The 24,018-nt window shown below is 43.4% G+C and overlaps 1 protein-coding gene across 1 annotated transcript; it reads left to right on the forward strand.

The window, feature by feature from the left end:
- Positions 1-12,539: 12,539 nt before the first annotated feature.
- Positions 12,540-19,968, forward strand: LOC104527404 (prokineticin receptor 2). The gene is made up of 3 exons (XM_010171121.1): positions 12,540-12,687; positions 14,180-14,850; positions 19,100-19,968. Exons 2-3 carry the CDS (start codon positions 14,354-14,356, stop codon positions 19,794-19,796), a joined length of 1,194 nt encoding a protein of 397 aa, XP_010169423.1. The 5' UTR covers positions 12,540-12,687; positions 14,180-14,353; the 3' UTR covers positions 19,797-19,968.
- The last annotated feature ends 4,050 nt before the right edge of the window (positions 19,969-24,018 follow it).

Consider the following 24,018-nt stretch of genomic DNA (forward strand, 5'->3'; position numbering starts at 1 on the left):
AGAGGCTGATTCTCCCTATGTCTGCACTCCCATTTAATTATGCTTAAGGAAAGCAGCAGCAGCTGAGGACAGAATGCTGCCGCTCTGCCAGGGTTGCATTCACCATCACTGGTAACAGAAGTAAACGCACTGGAGATGCCAGGGCACTGGGGATCTGACTGTTTTAACACACCCCTGCAAACCCACTGGAGAGGGCACTACAAGTGGAACGGCAGGGCCATATACTCTAGCGGTCTTGGTCTCTAGATAATTCTAAGTCTTGAAATAACTCATGGAGAAGGGGCAAATGCTGCTCATTACCCCAAACAGTTCATGTGACAACTTGGAGCTTGGGGGAAAAAAAGAAAAAAAAAAGTTACAATCAGTAGCTTGGCACTGGGCCATCCAGCCATAAGCATGATTGATATGACACTTGGTTCCATCAGACACTATCCCTATAATAGAGCTAGCGGCACCTTAGGAGCAAAATGTCTTTTCCAATGCAATTTTCAAGGTCACCTTTGGAGCATAACAGAAGTTTTAATTGAAGAAAATTTCTGTCACAGGTCATCTGCCTCAGTGGGGTTCCGAGTTTTCAGCCTGACCTGTAGCCTGTCCCTGTTTCCATGCTACACAGAAGCTTCAGTTGTCTACATTTATCTCCTATGCAGTTCATCTGCTGACAAGTCACCCTTTGATATTAGTGATGCTGAAACAATTTTCTCTCTACCTGCTCCCAACAAAAGCAGATGACTGAGTTTCTTCTATGTGTTCAGTGGTTTTGGTTGCTTGGCTCTAATAAATCTTCCCTCTTACAACCACCTATAATTCTGCTTGTTTTCCAGTCCTGAAGGCACAAACTGACAGCAGTTCCCATTACACCTTTTTTTTCCCCCCTTTCTTTTTAAAGTGACTGTCTGAAAATTTTTTTAGCTTAAGTTTTTCTCAAAGTAAAAATGGGGCTGTGTGACTATAAGATGTAACATTAAGGTGTACGGCTTGCTTTTTCTCCTCTCCTCCAAACATAAATAAATCATTTCCTGTGAATACTCTTTACAGCCCAACAGTGAACTAAGGTGTGAAATATGAAAGCACAACAAGACATTTTAGAAAGGCAGTTTCTGATAGTGAGTAAAATAATATTAAGTGTAAAATCCAGGACAGAATCTGTCCCCAGTCACTAGCTCCTATTTGCTCAGTTTTCTCCTGAGGCTGATTTAATTCAGCTAGTTTTAATTACTCAGTAAATATTCCACCAGGCAGTGTAAGAACAACAGCTCCACCTGTCCACACTGGACACTTGGAGCTATTTGTTCTATACTCCAATTAGCAAATTGCCATAAAGAAATGTGATCACACTCCTGAAATCTCTAGTGAGAGGCTACTCCTACCTGTTTCTGAAAATTGCAAAGGGGACATTACTGGGCCATAGTCCTTTAATTACAAATTTACTGCAGCAGCTTCCACAGATGTAAAGTGTGCATCCTAAGACAGCTGGAGTACTTTCAAGAGACCTGGGAAACGAGAGTGAGCACAGACCAAGTGACTCCTTCAGCACAGGTAGGAGGGAAATGTGCAGGTAAATGAATTCTAAAGATTTTTCAGGTGTTTGGACCTGTTGAGTGTGAAGCAATAATCAGTAATTCCTCATGATCTAAATGATAATATGAGTGCCTTTTATATGGTGCTTGTCATCTCCAGGTATCAAAATGTTTTTCAGAGGAAAAATCCTTCAATTTCACAGGCGGGAAAGCAAGGAAGTGTGCAAGTTAGCCACAGCCCCCCACTAAACCAGCAAACATGAATAAAACTTCTTCCTTAAAATTCCAGTCCCAAATTTTACATGAGAACCCAAAGATTACTGAGAATACATTTTTGATGGAGCCTCCATCAATTGCCCTGACGTTTAAATCCTAACAGCAGAACTAAGAGCTTGGGTATCTGAGCCTCTGCTCCCTGCCCTTGGCCAGCTATTTAATTCATACATCAAGACACATAGTGGCATATTTGTTATAAACATTCTCTCTTTGTTGTGCAGACTTTGGAGTTGATTTGGGATGAATTTTTGCCTCAGAGCAAAATTACATGCCAGATTACAATAACATCAAGTAAGTGTGCTCTACTGAGCCTCCTTCAAGATTTAGTAAAGTTTTCCCTTATATCTATTTGAAAAAACTTTTCACAAGCATCACAATTCTTCCATAGCAATGTTTAGTTACTTGCCTACTCTAATATCAGTCCTAAACCCGGCACATACACATGACTTCACATTTGCTTATACAGTGCATACATCAGACCACAGAGGATAAGAAACTGCAGTGAAATTAAGAAGTGCCTGAATCCTTCTAGAGCCTGCAGATCACAGAATCAAAATAAAATCCACATTTCCAAACCATTTGTTTCAGCAAATCATTTCCAGGCAAAAACTCAAGGTCCATCTAGAGCAGGAAGAGACAGATCCTGAGGCAAGGCTGTAATACAAATCTAAGGTCCACCCAGGAGACAGGACCAGAGGCAAAGTGGCAGGCAGGCACAGCCAGGGCATGCAGGGGGTGGGGATGTGCCAGGGCTCACCTGAAATTGGGCTCCTGGGCCCCAGGCAGGGGTGTGGGTGGAGGCTCCAGATGAGGCTAATCAGGGTCATTAAGAGTTATTAGTGCCTACAGAGCCCTGACACTGAGTTTATGGAATCAATATTTGCAAGAATTAGGATTTTTCATTGTTTCTTTTGTAGATGCTCAATTTAAAGATGTGATTTTTAAAATTTTTTTTAGAGGAAGCAGATTTATGCTTAGAGCAGTGGGGGGATCCTCCAAAGTAAGTCTCTTTGCCTGCTTTGAAGGTCAAAGTGGTCAACATCACTATCTGCTCTGAGAAATCTTAGCCCAGTAGTTCGCCCTAACAAAGTTAGAAATGAGAAATACAAGGTTTGTCCCACCATTCATCATTTACCCCCACCAAATGAATGAGAAAAAAAGAGATACAATTTAAAAGTTATGCATACCTGAATTGGTCCTGTGGGAAATTCATACTTGATGTATGCTGGAGGGGTGGATTTTTTCATCCATTTGTGCACAGTCCCGTAGGCTCTATTAATCCTGATTCCATCTGATTCACAGGAATGATCTGTCAGGAACTAAAAGGTATCATCACATTAAAAGTAAAATTTGACCTTTCAGGAGATAAACAGAAAGGTTTGATCCAGTACTGACAACTTGCAGAAACTTATAGGAAAATCAAAGGTTTGGAGCTTTTCTTCCTTTTGTGCGTTAGGTCACATAATCTCATCAAGAAGATCTGAGTCATTCTCGAAATCCATTGTGTGACATTTGCTGGACAAGAGTTGAAACCGTTTTTTCTTTATATTTTAAAATCACAACAATTTTTTAAAGACACATCTTGTCACTTCCTTTGACAGAAGAGTGAAGCAGGCATTGACAGACAGTGAGGGCTTCAATGTGGTTTCAGATATATCATTTCATAATAGAAAGTTAACTCCTGTACACTTATTACAGGAGCATCCACAGAGCACTTAGAACAGCTCCCGTCCAACAGCCCCTCCACACCCTCACCCACATCAGCAATAATTGCTTTGTCTGCCCGTGTGACTTTTGGGGAGGTTTATCATCTCTGAGCAATCCCAGGCAACCCAATTACTTTGATTAATTTTTAATCTTTTCTGGATTAGAAATTTTTCAATAGTTCACCTTTATGAAGCAGAAAAGCACTGTTTTTAATGACTGGCAATTTGTGCTGCCTGCCATTTTAATTGCAGAATTTGTTTAAGACTCTTGCCTGTCAGCATCAAGGCTCAAGCTTTAGACCATCCCATCAGCATCAGGAGACTTGCTTTAAAAAACCAGCATCCAGGCTGTCTCAGGCAAGAGGACCTGTGTACCAGAGCTCAGCAGCAGTCAGATATTTCCCTTCACATCAGTAATGTTTCAGCAGCGCTGGAGCAATGCAAAGCAACGCAAGTAGAGGAAGGAACTCTAAAGCACTGCTGCAACAACCCTTAACATGATCAGAGTTACCTTACAGTAGTTTTGTTCTGAATAGTCCCCAGGTATTAGTGGCACTGTCTTTAGGACCTGTTATTGTATAGCTGAGGGGTCTCAGTATTTTCTTGTGTATCCTCTGCTGACCTGTCAGCCCTATCTGCAGACTTTCCTATGGCTGGTACAAATACAGCTGAGAAGGAGCTTCCATTCACAGCAGCAGACTGGCACATCCCCACCTGACTGATGTTACATGTCCTGACTTAATCCTAATGCCTTTAGTCAGACACTAGACAGGGCTGGAGGATGCCAAGTCTCACTGTACAAAAATGCATACCCTGGAGACAATAGGCAGGTGTAGCATCCTGGGGAGCAGCGGTCCTTTGACCCTCAAAGTGTACTTTGAAATTGCTCTTCCTTAGCAGGGGACAGAGTTAGGCTCCTTGCCTCCCAAAGGTCTCCTTCATGCAATGTTTCACACCGTCACGTCTATGCCTTTCTCACTAACTGGGCTGAAATATATTTATACACGCTCTAGTTTTCTGTGGGCTTTAGCAAATGACCTCTTAACTCAATCGGCCAAACAGAAAAAAAACACCAGAAAAAAATGTTCCTCTGCCCAGGAAACCAATGCAGAAGGCTCAGGAAAATCCATTTGCCCTGGCAGAAACATCACTTAATATCCCTGTGTAGCAGGGATGGGGCAACTTTTCATCATCTTTCTTTCACTGTATTTATCTTCGGCTAAAGGCTGTGTCAGGTTCAACAGGGAGCTACAGACCTGGAATATGCAGCTAGTTCTAAAAGCAGCAAAAGGTAGAAAATAGTAAGGTAGAAACCTCTGGTAGTAAGGTAATATTTCACATACTGGATAGAAAAGAATCTGACAATGATTTGAGAGAGGTTAGTAAGTCTGAAAGGGAAATGAGCCTTAAAAAACCTTCTGAATGCTACTCAAATATCCAATCTGTCATCCTTTTCTCTTCAAAATGAACTCCCTGCAGCAAAATTACATAAATTAGGGTACTGGGAAACTGATTTTTTCATATATTTAAAAGTGTCTTTACAGGTGTGCTTCCTGGTTGTTAATGACAGACAACAAATTGGTTAACAATTTCATTTGAAGAGGCCAGCTGGGCTTATATTAAATATTTCTTCTGGGAAAACTTTGGGTTTAAAATTTCAAGCTCATTCAAATGAAAGTTTGCTCAGAAGAATACTGTGGGCAAGAGCAGGCTGTCCATCAGCAGGCCATCCTCCTGCACCCCCCAGCCCAGAAGCTAACGTACCAGTCTGGAAAGGCTTATCTCCCTGCCTCCCTCTGTAGTCACATGGACAGAAACACCTCCAAAGGGCACCTCACAGCAGCTAGATTATGTTCTGATTCATTCTAGGACTCTTAATCCTAGAACTGAGGGCTGCCCCTCCTGAACACAGCTGTAGCCACACCAACTTCTCCTATTGCCTCTAATTTGTCCACATTGTTTCTAAATATTCCGTGAAAAGCAGACTGCCACTGTTTTGAACCAGGAGGTGCTAATTTGTTGTGATCTCGGTAAGCAAGGCACTCACTTTGTGAATTATCACCTAAATGCCATTTATTAGAGCTAACACTGCAAAGAGGACAGTACAGATAATCTTACCTCCCTTCAGATGTGGGACCCCTGAACTGTGCGGTATTGAATGGGTCTCTAACCATGGTGCAGCGTTCCATGCTGATGCCATCCATAGCGAGGTTACCCCACTTTGGCCTGCTGAGTTTGACCAGGATTTTCTGAAAAGAAAACAACTCATCATTCCTACTATCAAACAAAAAGGATGTTTACACAAGAACTTGTCAAGGTACTTTTAGTTAAAGACAAGGACACACAGGTGGTATAATTGCCAGTACTGAGTGGAGGCTGCCAGCAGGCTCCTTCATTACCATCAGCCAACTAAGATCATCTTGCAGCAGGGGATGTGCGCAGCACCACACAGTCACAAAAACCAAACTACACATGGAGCACAGCACAGTCTACACTTACACAGGTTAACGGGTTTGTGGCTCACTAACGGCTCCATGGACACGGGCCTTCCCATCAGGATCACTGCAACCACCAGCAGAGAGAGGGCAGGTTTGCCTCTCTGCCAGCACCAAATAGCACAAAGGTTCCTTTCTCACTGTGGGGGTTTTGTCACTCCTACCCCACAGCATGTAACTCTTCTATGCACTGCACCAGGAAGGGGGGGTGCTGAGCCCCTGGCTCTGACATCTGTGCCCCTCAGCTGTCCCTCTCAGACAAATCAGCATCAGTTTCCTTTTGACCCTAACCCAAATCATCTGTATTCCCACAGAGCCATGGACAGGCAGCAGCACACGCTGCTCCACCACACTCCCAGCTGTGCACACAGCAGTCAGCCCTGGGGTGCCCTGGGTGGGCACAGCCATCATCCCAGAACATGGATGTGCACCTTCTGGGATGGATTTGCTTCATCTCCACCTAGTTTGGGGAGCACAGACATACCTTTCATCTCCTGACAAAGCAGTCACTTCTACAGTGCTACTCTCAGATTTCAAAAACATCATGAGAAGAAGGCTGATCTATCTCTGTAGTTTTGCCACATCGGAAGAACCACAAAACCTTTTTCAGAGTCAGAAATAAGATGTGATAACAGCTTTTCATGACTCATCTTGACACAAAGATTGTGGTTTCATGCTCTGAGTAGCTTCAAATGAAACTACCATTAGGCATTACTCTGCTGGGTTAGAATTCATTTCAAGCATGTGCAGAAATAACCAGCAATATATACAATATCTGCAATAGTGCTTTCACAGTATATTAATTCCTTTCTTAGATTGATACTGAACTGGGACAGACCTTTAAATCTCAAATAACTTGGGAGAAAAAAAGGAACTATTACCTTTTAATGAAGCGCCAAAAAATGTCTCAGGCAGCAGAACGGGGCACGAGCTTTAAATACTTCATGTCTTGCCATGAGGAGAAGCTGGGAACCTGGAGTAGACAGGACCCCTCTCTGCACGTGCCTGAGCAAGCCAGACCTCTGCCATTCACACTGCTTGATGTACATGTGCTTCACAGTGACATGCTCTGCTCTGCATGTGTACACTGAGATGGCAGAAATGAGGAAAAGGAGCCTGTCTTTAGCTAAAACTGGGATTATGGGATCTGCAGAGGGAACTTCCTAGAATCGTTCTCCCTGTCATGGAAACACAGAGCAAAATGCTAAATTGCCAGTGACAAATGGCAAAACCACCACAATATTCAAAAGGGGAGACATGAAGGAGCAGGATTCTGTCTGTGGCAAACAAACAGAAAGTAATGTTCACTGAATGAAAAAAGCAGAAAAAAGAAGATGCTGAAGTGATAATAATACAAATCAAGGGCTTTGTCAACAGAGAACAGTCATAGCAAAAGAAAGTGCTGACAATCTAGCTTAAATTTGAGACTGTAGCTGCAATGGATGATGGTTAAGTTTTTTAAAAAATGCGGCATCCAACTTCTCCTACTTAGACCTCCAAAGAAGTCAGCAGGTTTTTGGAAGGACATATCTCCTTCTGAGACATTTCAGTTAAAAAGCTGCTTCGTTTCCGACAGCATTCCACAGCTCATAGCACCCACTGAAAGAGAAGATGCACTAAGTGTATCTTTGAGTGAGATCCAAAATAAACAAGATTGTGTCTGAAAATCCAAAGGAGCAACAAGCCTGACTGAGATATAGGACACATTAAGCTCCTTTTAGATGTTTCTAAATTCAAAGGTTTTTGAATATGGGGTATGAGTGGACCAGTTCTCGAGGAAGAGGCCAAATGTAGACTTCAGATCTGGATCAGAGATAATAAAATCAGGAATTTACAGCAAGACCATTAAAGTTCTATCTGGTGCTGCTCAGGAACATTTAATAGTCTCATACAGAAGGCATGAGCTCTACATTACAAAATTTCTTCACCAACAGGCCAGGAAAGCATTTGTCATAAATTATTTGGGTATACGCAATGCAGCCCAGGAACAGCAGTACAGATTAGATGATAATCCCGAGGTCTCTTTCCAAAGTGTTCTATACAAGCTATACATTATTTCAGAATGTTCAGAAATGAAGAAAAACTGCCTCATTTCTGCAATTGTAAACCTTGCCTACTAAGTATTCTTTTGTACATGGGGCACAAAGGCAGAAGCAGAGGAAAACTTCCGATTTCCAGTTAAAATATCCATTTTTTGAGTTTGAAAAGGCATTCCTAGAAATTCCAAGTAACTGCAGTAACATTCATCAGAGATTGATATCAAAACAGAACATTTCAACTGGCTAAACCCATCTTCATCTCCAATTGGCAAAAAGTTTCCAAGCACTGATCTTTGCTATTCCGTGCATCTGTCATAGAACAGACAGAACTGAGTGATGTGGCTTTTTGGGAATCTCTGGAAACAGGCTTGACAGTCTAATATTAAGCAAACCCTAAGAGATGACTGGGGCCATTGCGACAGGGAAGAGTCTTAGCAGAGAACGAAGCTGGCAAGTGAGTGGGGCAAAGGAGGCTGTTTCAGCGATCTCCTGCCTTGCTGCCATAGTGAGGACATACACTGCTGCAGGCTGCCACTGCCCACAGCTCGCACGTTAGGATCCACCGAGCTGTAAGTATGCCCAGGCAGGACTTGGGGAGAAAAGCACTTAACATTTGCCTTTCAGAGGCCTGCTGCTCAAGAGAAAGGTTTGTGGTCACAGGCATTTGCTCTTAGGAAGGCTGAGTTAAAAGAAAAAACAAACACAAAGCCTAACACTCATATGCAAAAGAAAAAGGAAAAAAAAATTGATAATTAAACAAAACATTGAATGTTTATAAAGATTGATTTTTTTTTTTTTTTTGTGGTCATTCATATCATACTACTGTGGCATCAAAACTTGTGCACAGTCCCTGGGCTGGTCCCTGCTTCCTGCACTGCCCCAAACACCATCACTTTTGCTTTAGGTAAGATGGGCTGCTCTAGAAAGGGTGGTAAGTGCCAGTTAGGAACATAAGCTTCTCATGGCTACTTCTACATACTTCATAGACTATTGTTGAGGGCAGGGGTGTGCTTCTCACAGGAGATTGCTGTGCTAAGCTGAGCTGAGCAAAATAAACACCGCTTTCTTACACAATCACAAAACGATGGACAAAGTTAAAGAAAACAGGAAATACACACTGGAAGAGAATTTAAAAGTGGGGGAAAAAAAAGAGACAAAAAGAAAGAAGCTTCTACATGGAAAGTTGCTGATTGCCCCTGGGTCACCTTGGACACTGTGAGCTCTATGCAGCTCTGATAAACCTCGTGTCATTTGGTTGTGAGATCTGCCTGGACAGCACTGTCCAGAGAAACCTGCACAGCTCTGAAAGGAAAAGACCTTTTGGATCAAAGCACCATTCTGCTGTTCCAACAAGAGCTGACAACTGCCTTTGCAGAGTGCCACCATGGTCGCTGACAGCCTGCTGTGCTGCTCCTTCAGATGCTTTTCCCCTTTTCCCAAGCCGAGAAGTGATATGCTCAGTAAGGAAGCAGAAAAAGGTGGTAAGAGGAAAGTTACATGACATAATCCATTAATAAAGTCAAAAACCTCTCTGCTCTCTCCCTCCCAGGACTTTTCCACAGACGAGGTCACTGATGGAACAGCTGAGCACGGTGCAATTACTCCTGTGTGCACATTTTTGCCAAACTCCATCCAAAAGTCACTTTCCTCTAGTACCACAAGGCACGTTTTCATGTATTAGAAAAATATACCCAACTCTTTATGTAAGCAAGTCTAGTGTCCTCCTGAACATTAACGTCAGTTACACACTCTTAGACTTAGTAAAGCCCCTGAGCTGAATGTCTGGTTGGAATACTGAGCAGAAATACACGTGGTTTTAACCCATGTGTGCTGCTACCTCGTTTGTTTTTCCAGAAAATCACAGGATGTCTGATGCTTTCGTCACATTTCACCAACTGATCTGCATTAGCAACCTCTGTAAAACTCCAGTTAGACTTTATGCAAAGCAAATTTAAGTCCCTGAGGATTAATTACTTCACCTAGAGTCCAATTTATTTAGCAGTTAGGAAAAATTAGACAGTAACTGGTGTGTTTGCTGTTTTGAAATGAAAGGCCAGAGTCCTTAGGTCTGTCCACAGGCTAAATGCTAGCTTTAGATTTTCATTATTTGAAAGTCTCTAAGCCAGTACTTTGCATGGCAATCTTTCTTGCATCATTTAGCCTCCAAATAACTTCCTTGTTCAAACTGTGAGCATACTAATGAAAAAAAAAAAAAAAAACCCCAAACAAAAAAACCCAACAGAAGAGTAAACTGTTTACATGAGTTTTCAGAATCAATTTTTTCTTTCTCAGCCTGAATTTGTCAAACTGGTAACACTGGTCTCAGGAAATGCACTGTGACACTGTGTAAAATGTTGTGACACTATTGGGGAAGTCACTGGAACCACCAATAAAAGCTATCAGGGAGAAACTTCGTCTTAAGCAGAAACTCAACACCAGAATCATGTGGTTTCTAAAAAATAATGGGGACTTGGGCTCTGCAAGCCTCCCAGAGCCCTGCTCCTTCCCAGGAAGGGGAGACCTGTAGGCTGCAAAGCCCATGGACTGGGCAATGCTGGGACTAAAAAAGTCCCAGCTATGCACAGAGAGCTGGCTGCCGGTGCCACAGGGCAGCCTGGCTGCCCCAGGGACCTGCTCTTTCAGCACATTTACACCAGAAGTCACAAGAAACTATGGTTTTTGAAGGCAGCCTTTGGACTTCCTTCCAGTGTCTGCAGCTAGGAAATCCTCCTGCATATACCCTCTGGCTTCAGAGTGCTTTCACTATCACCACAGTCCATTAGACCCACCTTTTAACTTTCACTCTGTCCACGTGGCTGTAGGGGCAGCTCTCAAGACAGTGGTTTCACTGTCTATTCAACAATTTCTATTTAGCAACTACAAAGTACCACCTCGCACAGCACATGCAAACCACACCATTTCACAATATTCCTAGTTATTTTCTGAGGAACAGCCTGACACATACAGCACAACTACTTGAAGCATGCTGGATGAACAACTGCTGTACAGAAGCTATGTACCGAGCATGAACTGCAGATCTGGAGGGGCTGTACTGATCAGGACTCCAATGCCAACTCACCTTGAGTCAATGGGGATAGACCTGCAGCAGCTGAGGCTTTGGCCTAAAGGAATATAAACACTTGGTTATCATGTTGCTTGATTAACTCAGTAGAGAACTTAATGTGAGACAGCTGAACAAAGGCTTAAAGAGATCATGCCCATTGTTAATGTAAAGCTTGCAAGACCTCCCTTTAGAGTTCTAGCTTTTCTTAAGGGACACTGAAGGTTTGTGTGGCCCACTTTAGGAATCTTTTAGATGTATATTGTGAGTTCACTTTACCTCTCCCTATACTTATTATATTTACGGTTTTTTTGTGACAGAACTCAACAGGTGGACTGTATCTGATTTCCTCATTGTTCATTTGGTTGCACCTTTTAGGATGTTAAACATCCCTTAATGGCTCTTCATGTCTACACTGACTGTTAAAAATAAAGGCAAGCAAGGTATCTGTTGTGAAATTCTTAATGATATCTGCTGTCTCCAGATATGAGGACTCTCTGGCCTTCCACAGGTTTTCTGGAAGAAATATCACATTAGTGGCTCTTTCACCCCAGACATGTTTCACATTAACACATTTCTTTCCTTATCTCCAGAGATAAGTGCCCATTAGTTCATGAAAGCTGGGTCTTGTGTGTGTTGTAGGCCACTTATTTTAGGTGTCCTGCAAGTCTTCTATGCTCTTCATCATCTTCTACAGCTCCTACAGTCCCATCTGCTGGGGACATCATTTGTCCCAAGTACGCATCCTGAAAAATGTCAGCTAATGTGAATAAGACTGGAAGTGCAGAAAAGGACAGCGGGTCTGCTGTGTGTCTCCTTTCCTTCTGGAGAACTGGGAAGCAAGAGAACTCCTCCCTGGGATGCGAGTGCTTTCAGAGCAATGAGGAGGCAGCAAAGGACATCAAGTCCTTAAGGATTCACTGACACTTTTCCCCTCTGAGTAATTCCCTGAGAGGGCAAGGAAAGCTGTCAGGGGTCCTCTGATTTATGGCTATTCAATGTCTGACCCTCCTTCTGCAGGCACTGCCAGACGCAGTCCTACAGACAATATCTGGGGAGAGATCCAGGGAGAAAGGTCCCTGGGAAAGCAGTTCACCCTCCTTTCTCCACTGGGAGGTCTGTATTTTGCTTCTGTGTCACATCAGGTGTAGGTAGCTGCTGCTCAGCACAGACAAAACTCAAAGAGCAGGTGCAGACCAGGGTTTTACATCTATGCTCAGTTGGTAACAAAGCTGCTCTGCTGATTTGATGCATTCAGGGGGTTTAAAGCAGGAAAAAAAAAAAAAAAAAAGAGTGTGCTCCATTGTCTCCATATTGCACTGCCTCTTTAAAATCAGAAATGCATGGACAGCTTCAAGGTGCCTCCCACTGAGAAAAGGCTTTAGATGCATGCACAGAGACAGCAGAGCCATCCTCCCCTGAGCTGCAGGGCAAACCTGCTTGGGAGAGAAATGATCGTTCAGCAAAGTCCTCTGGCTGCTTTCAGTGATCCTTTCTCTGCTCCAGCGACAGCAGCACATTTGCAGGGGAGAAACCTGGAGACTATCCCCAGGGTGCCCAAGATGTCCAAGAAGATGAGAGCAACTGCAGGTACAGTTAGCTGATGGTGTTATGTCAGTTTGTGCATGGGTCTTTATTTATTTTAAAGCACTCTCTCGGTATTTTGCAGGGAAATCTGTCTGAAAAACAGATACTGCACCTTGCTTTGCCCACCATACAGATTTTGCATCTAAGTATTTATTTAGCATTTCTCTTAAATGAATGTTCACATCTCCAGGCAGCTGTGGGGATGTCCTGTAAAGCCATCAATTTTCTGAACGGTTATTCAGTTTCAGGCTTTGACCTTCTGTTATTCTGCTGTTCCGCAACTCTCAGTTTGAAAAGCAAAGTGGAGACAGGAGTTGTACAAGAGAGTTTCTCTGTTAAATGTTGGTACATCAGGGGCTGAGGGTGGTTCCAGGGAAACAAGAGGGCAACAGCACCACTATGCAGATTGTCCTTTGTAGCCATGATGGACATTGTTCAATAGCATCTGACACCCTGAAGACTTACTGCCTCAATGCAGAGGAAGTGGCAATGCCCCTTGATTCTCTCCTGGGATGAGGTAGGACTGTCCTGACAGCTGGGAGTCTGGTGTAAGGATTCCCAGATGTGGCATGGGAAGATGCAAGACACCCCTCTCAGAATTTTGTTACAGAGTAGAGGCAAAATTAGGGACTAATTAGATTTTTTTCCTCAGTGTGGAAAATAAATCAATTTTTAACTTTTGGTACAACCAGCAGGTAGAAAGAGGGGAGTCTGCTACTTCTTGTCTTCAAAAATTCAAGGCACTTTTGTCTTGCAAAAGGAAGATTTTTCCCTTTCACCTCAAGCACCTGTTTGTGAAAGCACTCTCCCTGGGAACGGCTGATTTGCCATCACAGCAAAGCTGGTTCATGGGACAAAATCTTGTCCATGCAAACTGGCAAAGCTCCACTGGTTTGAGAGAAGCAATAATGGATTATGCTGGCTGAAAATTTGGTCCCCCTACTCAATTAATGGCTGCCAAAAGGAAAGTGCTGGCTTTGCTGTTTTCTTGGGTCTTGGCAACTCTTACTTAATTAAGAAATGTATTTAGAAGCCAGGACGATAGTTCTTTCATTCTCACCTACCACATCGCTCTCAGTGAGACATCTAACATAAAGCAAAAACTCTGTCCAAAAGGCAATCAGGTACTTTTCAGCAAATTGAGGTGCCTTCTCATTTTAGTTTTTTTACCTCGCACAGGGATGACAGCCCTGTGGGCTTGAAAGCTGCCGGAAGTTTAAACCAGATCTTACACTTCTATATCATCATTTCACTGTGTGCTGAAAACAAAATTTCATCGTTAGTAAATAAAACTTCTGGGTGTTACAGCCAGTGTATTATGCAACTCAAGGGGTTTTATGACAACAGAAGCATCCTTTCACAAGGTGTTTCTTTCCACTGCGCACAGCCAGCCACAGAGCTGTGGGGCAATAAGGCAGCTATTGCTTTCCCTCAAGCACAGTATTTTTGCTGTAATTTCCTCTCAGAAAATGCTTTCCTCTTTTTGTTCCCACAGGAGACAAATGAGGCTGTTGCTCTATAATCTCCTGGGGACAAAGACAAGGTGACTCACTGCTGGAAGGAAACTTTGGCTGAGGTCTCTCGCCTGCCACTGTTGTGCCCTGCCACCCTGAGTAATTCTAAGGCGAAACTAAGGGCCAGCGAATCCACGTGTTAAAAGAAGACAGACATGGCCACAGAGCAAGCTGAACGTAACCCAAACGCTACTGCCAACCTCAACTTTGCTGCAATCTACACTCTCCACGATGGGGATTTAACCTCCTTGCGAAACTTCTCCTTCCCTTTCAATTTCAGCTACAGCGATTACGACCTGCCACTGGACAGTGAAGACGACGTGACCAAAACCCGCACCTTCTTTGCAGCCAAGATTGTAATTGGGGTGGCTTTGGTTGGCATCATGCTGGTCTGTGGCATCGGCAACTTCATCTTCATTGCTGCTCTTGCCCGCTACAAGAAGCTGCGAAACCTCACCAACCTGCTGATTGCCAACCTGGCCATCTCAGACTTCATTGTGGCCATTGTGTGCTGCCCCTTCGAGATGGACTACTACGTGGTGCGGCAGCTGTCCTGGGAGCATGGCCACGTCCTCTGTGCCTCGGTCAACTACCTACGGACCGTCTCCCTCTATGTTTCTACCAATGCTCTCCTGGCTATAGCTGTTGACAGGTAAGTGGGGTGCTATCACTGCACAGGGAGATGGCCAGAGCTCCTGGCGTTGGCTGTCCACACTTCTAGGTTTTTAACATGATCACCAGCTGTTCTGTAGGATCAGATGTCAAGGTAGGTACTACGCAGACCTGGGTATCTTGTTTCATAAAAATCTAATCACATGAGGTCACAACATTACCCCAGAAAAGTACTCAGTGGAAATTTCTTGATTGAACTTTTAAAATTAAAAGAATGTTGATCAATTTTTTCATTAAAATATGTCTTATTCAAGTAGGAGAGGATTTATGAAAAGGGAAAGAGGAGAAAGAGAGAGACAAATCAGAAACACTGAGAGATTAGGGGGTTCATCAGTACTATAAAATCCTGATCCAAACCATACATCTCTAAGCAACCTTCACAGCTTTTCTGAGTCTAACCTTTCCTATAAACAGTGAAGTAAATGCTCTTCAGCAAGAAATAGTTGACTGGTAATACAGAATTTGACAGGTGAGTTTCCAACAGGTTATTGCCTTACAGCTCCCTCTGAAGTATTTTTCCCAGCTTTTGTTTCGGTGTGGAAGACTGTAAAAGGTAAGACTTCTGTCTAGCCTGCAAAATAGAGTTCTTATTCTCTGTTGTGCCCTACCAAGAAAGCTGAACAATCATTAAATTAACCATTTGCAATCATTACACTAACCATTCGATAGTACTGAGGTCTCAGCTGGGTGCTCCAACCCAGAAGTGGATGCCTGTTGAGTGCATCCTCTTGCACTGGATGCCTGGAGCCAGCACACACCTCTCCATTAAGATACTCGCCTCTCTTACTCCCTTATCCCTTTACACACCTGAGGATGGCACAGTGGCAAGCCAGGAAAGACCTGGTAGAGACCCACAGGTAATTTATAGCACTCATATCTATGGCACTGTCCAGAAAATGATAAAATGCTATACCAACCCAGTTTAGCAGAGATTTTCCTACACCCTTCATGATGGGGTAAGCAGAACATTATGATCTCCACCTGCTATATTACCTTTATTTTATGCTGCAGCCTTGAGATGTTTCTATGCCTGCCTCTCACTCCATGAATTTTAACAATATAATTTAATCGTATACTTTCTTATGGCTCCTGTTCTCAGCCTCATGTACTGCAGACTCTGACGGACCCAGGTGCTGAGGATCAGCTTCGTGCTAACATAAGTCTGACACGACTCACTCGCAGAAAGCCAGAGACCCGCAGAGTAAACTCTTTACAGAAAGGCCATCGCAACAAGTCACCTTTTGTGTGCAAACACAACGTACATCTCTGTACACCCTCTGCATACACACAATCTATGATTCCCACCCCTCTTCCTTTTTTTTTTTCCCCCAGTTTCTCTCATGTGCCATTTTATGCTCTAGTCTAATGTTGCATAGTTTTTGGTACCTGATCCAAAATACAGCTCAGGAGCAGTTAACCCTACTGATGGTTGTACAGATACAGCTTGTGCATGGCTGATTCAGCTGTTACTGACGTCAACAGAAGTCTGGGGAAGTTCAGAGATGTTTTGCCTGGCGTGGGGGAAAATACAATCAAATCCTATGAAACAAATCCTTAATAAGTGTCTAACAAAATAACCTTTGAACAGCAGCTAAGGACTCAGAGATAAGTTTCTAAACACTATAATGTATGCATTACCATTTTCTATTATTTATCTTTTTCAACTTCTAAAAAAATTTACTGGAAAGCTCCAACCTTTGTTAGTGCATCCCAGGTTGATGAAGTAATACGGGTCACTGAGCCCTCATGCCTGCTAAGAAATCGGAAGATTTGTAGCATATCTCCCCAGGCATCTTTAAAAACAACCCTGGAAATGATTAATCACTGAAGTTTGCTGTAAGAGCACACTGTTTTGGTTTCATCGCCTGGTTTTTTGTGAGCTTTTAACTTGGTAAACAGAGAGAAACCTCATTTATTTAACAATCACCCATTCCATGTTGGTTATGTCATGGGGGTCATGTCATGGGGGTTGTTGACTTGGGTCACTAAAAAGAATGGGCTCCTAACAAAAGTCTTCCCATGTTTAGATCATTTAGAAGAGCTCACCTGTGCAGAGAAGGCAAGCCTGTCCCGCAGGATTTCCCTCAGGCAGGGCTCTCTTTCATCTTCCTTGGCATCTATTCACATGAAACGTAGGAAGGCCAGACCTACACTAGAAAATAATGCAGTGTGAAAGGACAGGATCTGAAGAGCAAGAGTTCATACTAAAGGTCCAACATCCATGCTGTAAACATGTCGGGGAGTTTAGCTTTAGCTGGGTTCCCCAGACTGAACACCCATGAGCACTCGCACATCTTCCAGGGCAGCTTCACCAGAACTCAGTTCACATGCTCCAGGACCACTCCACAGTAACAGCCCAAGTGTGGTAAGCAATGACAATCAGGAAACCCACCACAAAGGCTCCCTCCTGACCCTCTTGTAGAGATTGACCCCATACAGCCAAACCTTCTGCTGAGCAGATACCCATACTCACAAATGCATTATCCTGCAACTTTGTTTCCACAGGACCTCATCTAAAAATACTCATGGATCAGCTCCACAATGAGGCTGAGTAATTCTGCTGTCCCTTGACATCTAGCCTGCACTATTAAGAGCAACGAACAATACATCTGCTTCCAAGATCCGGCTGATGAAAAGCACCGCTGACTTTCCATTTTAATTTAGAACTAATATATCCTGTGGATGCTATCTATGTATAGAATATACATGGATAGAAAAGCCTCTGAATGAATGAGAAATTCCACTGTTTGAAACAATCCTTTGTGTTAAATACAATTTTACTGGCAGCTCTGGCGTGTGTCTGATAAAAATCTCCTTTTAGCAGAAATATCCCAATCTTTCTGGGACAGTGTACTCTAATATAAGCCCTTCTTACATCTGTAGCTTCTTAAAAAATCAACCTTCTCAAGCTCCAAGCAAACAAAGCCCCCAGAATTAATGCCATTCGGTCCTAGCCCCCTTTAACTGAATCAAGGGCAATTGATGGATCTTGCAAGTAATGTACTTCCATTTCTCCACACTTCCTTGTGAAACGCTGCCTGGTTTTTAGCTGGAACAGAGCTGGGTTTCTTTTTGGTAAAGAGGGCTGCGTTTTGCTTTCAGCCTGGGACTTGTTATGAGATATTTATTTCTATTATTAAACTGTTCTTATCTCACCCTTCAAGCCTCCTTACCCTTGCCCCTCCAATCCTCTCCCCTGTCCCCTGGGGTGGTGGTGGGGGCAGTGGGTGAGTGGCTGTGGTGGCTGCTGGCCAAGGGCTTGCCCAGTGGAACTATCACAAAGGCCACAGTGCACCTTGCAGCTTCACAAGGAGTGCAAACACCTAACTCAGGTTTTTATGATTTAGCATATGACTTAACACAGCATATTTAAGATTCATTAGCAATAGTAATTTCCAGCAGAGGAAACAATAATTTGCATGGGCAGAAAGTGGATGCACAGTCCTCTGCTGGTGGCTTGAAAACATGCTCACCTGTAACTATTCATTAGCATCAGCTTCAGCTCTTTGCACCCCATGGAATAACCAAGAAAATAATAAAAACACTGTTAAGTATGTTTGACCTTTTGGTAAAAAAAGCGTATTTAAATAGTTCTCTGCCTAGAAAAAAACATTTTTCCTGCTTCTACACATTTGGACATCTGAATAGGTGCCTGCTACTGCACGTTCCAAACTCTTGCTTGAACGTGTGCTGTCCAACAAAGAATTTCCAGATGCTGTATCATAGCACATCCTGGATATGACATCACCTGCACATTGTGCCAGGTCCTGCAAACATACCTGTCTCTAATAGGAATATTCCGTCTCTTTCTCCTCTTCCCATCTTTCCATAATTCCTAGACATGTGATCCTTGTTAAAAAGGAAAAGTTTGTGACACAAAATCACAACTTTTTCAGTTTGATCTTGTTAAAAGGTGGGAGTTTAAGACTGAGGTCTTAAAAGCATCTTCAGACACCCTAACGTATGCTCAGATTTTCAGACTGCCAAGTACCCACTGTCCTAACAAACCCTTCAGCCTCTTGCTCCGGAGTTTCTGCCTAGATTTAGGAACTCGGCTCTAGGCTGCTATTTTGGGAAATTTTCTTAACTCTCCTCACAGACAATTTGTCAGGCTCTCTCCTTAAGAACACCAGCCATTTCCTTCCGCCTAACTCTGTCTGCTTGTATTTTGAAGTGTGTTCTGACTAACTGTTTTCAGACTTAATTTTTAATGTCTTTGTCTGTTGCAGGTATCTGGCCATTGTTCACCCACTGAAACCACGCATGAATTATCAAACAGCAACCTTCCTAATTGCCTTGGTCTGGATTGTCTCCATACTTGTAGCTATCCCATCTGCCTACTTTGCTACTGAAACAGTGTTATTCATAGTGAAAAAACAGGAAAAAATTTTCTGTGGTCAAATTTGGCCAGTTGACCAGCAGATGTACTACAAATCATACTTCCTCTTCATCTTTGGCATTGAATTCGTTGCACCTGTGATTACGATGACCTTGTGTTACGCCAGGATCTCTCGGGAGCTTTGGTTTAAAACCGTACCAGGATTTCAGACAGAACAGATCAGAAAGAGGCTTCGATGCAGAAGAAAAACGGTTATGGTACTGATGTGCATCCTGACTGCCTATGTTCTCTGCTGGGCACCCTTCTATGGCTTCACCATTGTCCGTGACTTTTTCCCCACCATCTTTGTGAAAGAGAAGCATTATCTTACTGCTTTTTACATAGTTGAATGCATCGCTATGAGTAACAGCATGATAAACACCATGTGTTTTGTAACTGTGAAGAATAACACCATGAAGTATTTCAAGAAGATCATGTTGCTCAGATGGAGATCAACATATAATGGAAGCAAATCTAGCACAGATTTAGACCTGAGAACAAGCGCGATGCCGGTCACAGAGGAGGTAGACTGCATAAAACTGAAATAAATTTTCTGCAGTTCTAATCTCACATATTTTGGAGAGGGGCAAAGAGGAAATCACACCTCCTCAGAAGCTTCTCCCTTGTCTGGGGGAATACTCACCATTGGTGAGAGCCCTCACAAAGGAGTCTACTACGCATTTCCACAAGAACTCTCTTCAGTGGACTGCTGTATAATCCTGTGACTCAGACTGATGCTGTGCTTCAGTCCACCCATCTGTAAATTTGGGATGTGGACACTAATTTTAGAGTTGTTTAAAATTTAAGGTGAACAAAAAAAGTCTGTGAATGCATTCAAGCATATTACAATGATGGAAGAGTTGTTTGCTGATCCTAGTAATGATGCCTCTTTGTTTCTTAAGAGAAATCTCTTAATCCCTTTGAGCTTAGTTTGTAACTTTAAGCTATTTGGTGTCCTTTTCCTTCTGCTCACAAGAGGAAGGATGGGAAAAAAGCCCATTTGGCTTCACGTCACCCTTTATGCTCTCAGTTTACCCCTCATGATGAAGATCCTTGAAGTCTACAGACCACCAGCTTTCTACTGTCCAACGTGCAGCATGCTCTTATGAAAGGCACGTTCTCTACAAAGCTAAATAACTGCTTCACAGTCTAGTGAAAACCTCAAGTCTCTTCCTGTGACACCTTGTTTAAGAATATTTTGTCAGCATTCTACTCTGTAGATTTATGTAGTGTCGCTCTGTTTCTTACATATTTGGAAATGGCACAGCTACACACTGAGGGGACCCCATCTTTTCTCTCACCTCCAGGTACCCTACAGCCAGCTCCTGCTGCCCTGAGCTGCTGAGCTCTTCGCAGAATCAATCACAAAATGGTAGAGGTGGGCAACAACATCTGCAGATTGCCTAGTCCACCCTTCTGCTCAAGCAGGACCAGCTAGAATGGGATGCCCAGGACTGTGTCCAGTCAGGCTTTTATTGACTCCAGGGATGGAGACTCCACAGCTTCCGTGGACCAGTGTTCACCAGCCCTCACAGTAACTTCTGTTCAGATGGAATTTCATGTGTTTCAACTTGTTTTTCCGTGGGACATACAAAAGAATAACATGTTAGTGGGAAAAAAATCCTGAACCTCCTGAACCAGGCCGAGACATCTTGCCAAGTCTGTGTACACCTTCAAAAGAATGTACAAGTAGGGCCAAAAGAGCAGAGAGACCTTGAGATGATCTGTCCCTCTACAAGCAATGGAGAGAGTCTAGGCTTCACCAAGCCAGTCACTGGTTGAGTAGCTCATTAATGTGAGGCAACAACTCAAGACGAACTCTGCGTTGCCTCCCCCAGTGCTGTTTTTACTGTTCTGATTTTGTGCAATTCCAGGACGAGTGTTTCTTAGCTGATAATTGTGATAAAGGAGGTGACAGTAGCAGTAACACCTACTCATTTAAACTACACATAAGGTACCATGGACTTTTGTGTATTGAAATCAAGTCTTTTATATTGCAGTGACAAATGCTTCCCGTTTAAAAGTATGTGGTTCCACCTACTTTTGGAGTAAATGGCTTTTGTAAATAATTTGTCTATTCGTGAATTTAAAGTGAGCAGTAAATCCTGCTAATTAAACAATAAACATGGAATCGGTATCACCATTGTGAATTCTTTTTTATATTTTTCCCTTAGCCATAATTTTCCTACCCAAGTGACTAATGTGAATTATACCGTTTCTGCTAAAGAAAAAATACCAGTCTGACCAATTAAATTTAATGACAAAAGGATATTGAAATCCATTAAAGTGCTCAAATCCTCTCGTCATTAGCTGCTCTTAAAAAATACATGTTCAAGAGAATCTATGATAATTTGCTCTGTTAGGCAAAACAATTACTGAAATCATTCTTCAAAATGACATTTCTGAACAGGGATAAGTACTAAATCCATTTGTTTCACAGTCTGTCAAAGAAATTTAAAGGACTAGAGAATTGCAGTGTTTATTCACCAAAATGCTTAATCTTGTAATTTCTCCTGAAACCATGCACCCATATTTATCTCCTAAAACCTGAAATCCCCAATAAGGGGATTAGATACCAATATTACCTGTTCGTAGTGTCCTGATACTCTTTCCACCTATTTTTCCTAGACTCTTCTTGGTGCAACAAAGCCAAACAACCAACAATTTTCCACACCTGGAAATCCACCTCAGGCTGAGTTATTTAAAAAAAACAAACAAACAAACAAAAAAAAACAAACCAAACTCAAACCCCACCAAGCAATATAGTACCAAGCAAAAAACTAGGGGAAAGAATTGCTTTAATATTCTGGAAATCACTTTGAGAGCTCCAAAAGAGCTCTTCTGGTCTGGCCTGCCCAGCGTTCTCAGCCATCACTGCACCCCTGACCCTGCAAAGAGTAGCAAAGCAGCAGCTGTCACAGCCCCTAGAGCAGGTGTAGGTTTTGGGGTCCACAACATTGCTGTATCTTGACATCTGGAGGTCTTCCCAGCAGCAAAGCAGTGTTTCAGCCTGAAACATTGGACAGGGCAGGAGAAAAAGCTGTGCTTTGCCCTCAACTGCACTTGTTGTGAGCAGCATTCCCAGAAAGAGGGGGATTCCCACTGAGGAAGCATGGTGGTCCCTGTTCCCTCATCAGAGAAGCCAAGCAGTCACATTGCCCTTGACCTCCAACCAACTTCAAACACCCCAAAAGTGGTCACAGGCTTCACTTTCAGGGACCAATGCCTGCTCCTAAACTGAGCTCCAGCAACCAGGGGTCCAGGGCAGCAAGCACAAGGCCCTTGCATGGGGACAGAAACTCCACGGAGCTTTTTTGTCCCCGCAGAGCTTTTTGTCTAGGGAGTGACAGGGTACGGGTCCTTCCATCGGCCAGGGCCTGCCTGCCACCTATGACTGCACTTAAATGCAGAATTTGGAAGACTCTTAAAGTCACTTAGAAACTCCCTTTAAGTGCAGAAGTGTGAAGCAGGGACAGGCCCTGACCTGAGTGATTCCCTCGGGCAGGGGGGGAGCAGGCAGGCCACAGTTCAATCAGAGCAGCTGAGGGAAGGGGCCAGACTCCACACTCCTTATAGCTTAAATGAGCTGTACAGGGACAAAAGAGCAGAAAGGCTTTTTTGTACCCAAAAAACTCAGGATAGGGAGTGTGGGTGCCAATGGGTACTCCACAGATAGGTGCTCCCTTGGCTCCTTGTCAGGTGGGGGCTACCATGCTGCATTCTGCCCAGCCCCTCCCTGCAGAAACACTTTCTCACTTACATTGAATGGTAACATTTAGTGAGGGAATTGAACATGGACTGTGCCTACCTGGAGTTCTGCTAAAACAGAGAAAGAAAAGCACAAACAGAGAAGAAGACAGCATCTGTCACAGGGAAGCAGCCCTTCCAGAACAAGCTCTTACCTACCTGAAGTAAAAACTGCAGCAACACCTCCACAGCTGCCAGCTGCCCACCATTAGCTCCAGCGGCACAGCAGCACTAAGGACTTTACCATGCAGGAGCTGTGGGATGTGTCAAGGAAGAGGAGCGGGTGGGGGTGAGGCATCCCCCTGAGCATTGTTAGCAGGGTTTAGATAACCATGCAGTGAATAAACTAGATGCCACAATGTCTTAGTTGTGGCTTGCTCCAATTTTTATTGCCAAAAGCAAAACCACGGTACTATCACGCGGGATTCCTGCTCAGCTGTTCTCCTGTGGCAGAGCTGCCAAAACCATAGGCTTGCTTCCTTCTGCAGCAGCTCCTCCAGGGATAACCAAAGGTAAAATCCAGTCCCTGCTCCTTCACAGTGGAATGGCTCTCTGAAAAACAGGTGTAACTGGAAAATAAAATGGTGACACAAAACGGCTGAAAAGATTAAAAGAAAAAGCAATTATTCACAGCAACAGGCACGGAGAAAATAAAGCATGTATTTTAATAAAGCAATAGCAGGAAAAGAAACTCCAAGTATTGTCCCTCTACCAAAGGTGGATGACCTGCAAGAACACGGGCCAGGGTGGGTCACAATAGCCAGGACATGAAATTCCCCTGAGGACTGACTGACTCGCTCAGGAGCTCAGACTTAACTGTGCTCCTCCTCCTTTCAGCCCGGCAGCCTTTCCTGTGGCAACAGCACCCTCCAGCTGCTGCCTCTGCAGCACAACCTCACACACCTCCTGATCAACGCCCAGAACAGCACAACTTTGGTGACAGGGCTGTGCAGATGTTCCCAAGATTCCCATATATCAAACAAGTAGCAACAGATGCTACAGCTTTTGTTACTCGGGCATCTA

This window comes from Antrostomus carolinensis, unplaced genomic scaffold, assembly GCF_000700745.2.
Source record: "Antrostomus carolinensis isolate BGI_N321 unplaced genomic scaffold, ASM70074v2 scaffold4187, whole genome shotgun sequence".
NCBI classification, from domain to species: domain Eukaryota; kingdom Metazoa; phylum Chordata; class Aves; order Caprimulgiformes; family Caprimulgidae; genus Antrostomus; species Antrostomus carolinensis.

Bases quoted from the DNA above. Each gene is read 5' to 3' on its own strand.
- LOC104527404 (XM_010171121.1), top strand. From the start codon at position 14,354: ATGGCCACAGAGCAAGCTGAACGTAACCCAAACGCTACTGCCAACCTC. The intron at 14,851-19,099 runs GTAAGTGGGGTG...TGTCTGTTGCAG, and splicing joins CTGGCTATAGCTGTTGACAG to GTATCTGGCCATTGTTCACC.